At 41.3% G+C, this 2821-nt stretch overlaps 1 protein-coding gene across 3 annotated transcripts in view; it reads right to left on the bottom strand.

Moving 5' to 3' along the window:
- The window catches only part of slc25a18 (solute carrier family 25 member 18), a 12924-nt gene extending 10413 nt beyond the window's left edge, over positions 1-2511 (bottom strand). The window contains exons 1-3 of one of the 3 annotated variants that reach the window (XM_017418975.3): positions 2211-2510; positions 966-1241; positions 705-827 (exon numbers count right to left, since the gene is read on the bottom strand). In XM_017418975.3, the coding sequence (XP_017274464.1) occupies positions 705-827; positions 966-985 (143 nt within the window). In that variant the 5' untranslated portion in view covers positions 986-1241; positions 2211-2510. Of the gene's footprint in view, positions 1-704; positions 828-965; positions 2154-2210 lie in introns of those variants that run through there. The other 2 variants (XM_017418976.3, XM_025006558.2) reach the window with 2 other exon arrangements.
- Between the last annotated feature and the right edge of the window lie 310 nt (positions 2512-2821).

Raw genomic sequence — 2821 nt, 5'->3', positions numbered from 1 at the left:
TCTCTGGACTTCGCCTCTTGGATTTGCCCCTTTTGGATTTGGCTTCTGCTTTCGGATTTACTGGTATCGACCCCCTGTCTGGACTTGGATTTCCCCTCTCGCCTCAGCCCCTTTTGGACGTCCCCGTTCGGATCCGAGCAACCGCTCACGGAGGACTTACCTGTTCCGGTCCCGTTCCCAAGCGGTCACGTGAGTGTCCAGTCCAGAGACTTTGTTCCTGCTTTTGGTCCGTTAACAATAAACACCTTAAAACTTTGTCTAAGTGTGCTGGTCCTGAATCCTGCCAAGCCTCGCCTTGTCACTTTGCTGCATATTAAAGAACTTTACTGTTTCTCTTAAAATAAACTTTAAACAACAGAATCGACTCTTACTTTTGCTATATTTGTTTTTTTTTTCTTTTTTAAAAACTTCAAAACTTTTTTGAAAATGGGATTTGTAAATAATATGATAAATACTTGTTGCTGAGTGTTGTTAATGAGATAAAGACTGGGACGATTTAAAATTGATAAAATTTTGTAAGAAGAAACGATTTGTCAGCAGCTCATGCCTGATCTTAATATAAAAAAATGACATCTTTATTTCCAAAACATTAAAGAAATGATGACATCCAATCACGGTGAAGGAAAAGAAAATGCATAAAGTCAAAGTCTTTAACTTTTTATGTGACAAATCAATAACAAAGTGGCTGGGGAAACCCCACTCACATTCCTTTATAGACTTGGATGCCCTGCTGGTTCTGGAGGCGGGTCTTTGCCAGGTCAATGGGAAACACACATGTCACACCAACCAGGCCTGCCACGCCCCCATTAATCAGCTTAGCTGGGAGACTGCGAAGGGATCAATGACACGCACAGATGCATAAACAGACCCGTTTCCATCACATCACCAAGACAGGGTGCATAAAAAGAGTTCAAAGTAAAGCAGAAGGTATTATCGTTTATTGGAAGCATCTTTACTGAACTTACCTGACTTTCTTTTCTCCCATCCTGGCTGTTTTGGGGCTCCACTACTCCTCTCTTCCTTTTACTCCTCACCGTGTTCGCCCTCAGCTTCCAACTCAGACCACAAATGAAATCCACAGCTTTTTTTAATGTCTTCTTTTACTCCCAGGTACTCCAGACGTGGATACCCCCACCTTTTTTTTTCTTTTTCCAAAAAGAGCAGTGCTGGATCTGTGTCCAGTGGCCAGTTTTTTTCTGCTTTTTTGGACTTCACATCAAATCGAATCTCTGTCCCGCTGTCTGGGCACACAGAACACATGGATTCAATACTTACAAAAATAATGTTTGATGTGACACAGGTATTTTGTCTCAAACCCCGACTGAACAAGCATTCATTATAGTTAGTGAAAAGATGTTAGTTTCCATAAAGTCTAGAATTAGTTATTCATATCTTTCAAAGTCAACACATTCAAGTACAGACATATGGAAAAAAAAAACATTCAAAGCCTCTGATATATCAGCTGAAAGGGATTTAAACTAACAGAGAGGTAAGAACAAAGAATAATAGGTGAGTCATTGCTTTAATAATCCAGTTTTTACAAAGGACTGAACAGAACATTTAAAGCAAAGTTGAAAAAGATCATCTGTCAACTTTTCTCCCTCCTGTTTTAATCTTGATGTACGATAGTTTGTGAAGTGTGTGTAATACAAATAAAATGTTACCTTGGGTGGATCTCTCTTGCTTTTTTTAATTATCTTGTAATTTTTAGCCACTTTGGTAGCTTGTCATCTTCTGATTTCCTTCTTCTTTCAGCTCTCTAATTAATCTCTTTCTCTTAATCTCTTCCCCTCCATGCTGTCTATTTTTACCACTGTAAACCTTCACTCTGTCCTTGCCTGAGAGCAGCATAAACAATATTTTCTTCTTGTCCTGATCTGGACTTGCATCATTTGAAGTGATCTCAGCAGTTTTATCACTCAGATATATATTTCTATTTTATTTATTTTATTAATCTTTTGCCCCCCCACTGAATCCTAGTCACATTCTACTCTTCCCTTTCACTGAGCCTCTTTCTGTGAAACTTTCTTTCAGTTCCATTCACACACAGCAGTGACCCTGCCAAAACACAGACAAGGGTGCCTCAAACCAAGCCAACCTCCAGCTTTTCCTGAAACTTCACTAAAGCACCCTGATCATACAGTTTACCCAGCACAAGCCTCATCAGAACCTCACAGAGACTCAGCAGTGATGGAGAAGGGGGATCTTACCTTCGCTGATGCATCCCACACGCAGGAGCGAGCTGTCCTGCTTTCCTTTCCCCCTAAAACAATGCTTGCAGCAGTGGTAGTCAAGCGAGAGCGATATGAGAAAGCCAGCCGCCACTCAGCGGCCGTTGCACAAACACCAGCATTGTCCTACTGCCGAAGTCCCTCCCTCTGATGGTGATTCTGTCTGTGTGACAGCCGCAGCAGCCTGGCTCTGCACTAACACAACTCCAGAAACTCACGCCCGTGGAGCTGACGCTTCGGCACATGTAACAGACGGCACTGACGTATGTCAATAATTAGTGCGTATTTAATCTGCGAATGCATGCACCCGACATAAACAGGAAGCTGTCACTAATGAGCTCTCTGTTTACCAGTTCCAGGCTTACATAAGAACCCAAACTGAACGAGGCAACGTTCAGACTTTAAATGACTATGAACACTAGCATCCAGAGTGGCTGTCATTGTTCGGGAGGAAAACAAAAAATCTAATTAAAGGACCAAACATTATGTAAGAACATCAACTAAATGAACATGTGAGCACCAGAGGAAATGAAGGATTTGCAGTATGTATTGATCTCTCTCACATTAAAATATCTTCTGTTTTCACTTAT

Source organism: Kryptolebias marmoratus, linkage group LG11, assembly GCF_001649575.2.
Source record: "Kryptolebias marmoratus isolate JLee-2015 linkage group LG11, ASM164957v2, whole genome shotgun sequence".
NCBI classification, from domain to species: Eukaryota; Metazoa; Chordata; class Actinopteri; order Cyprinodontiformes; family Rivulidae; genus Kryptolebias; species Kryptolebias marmoratus.
This window is presented reverse-complemented; position numbering and strand designations above follow the sequence as displayed.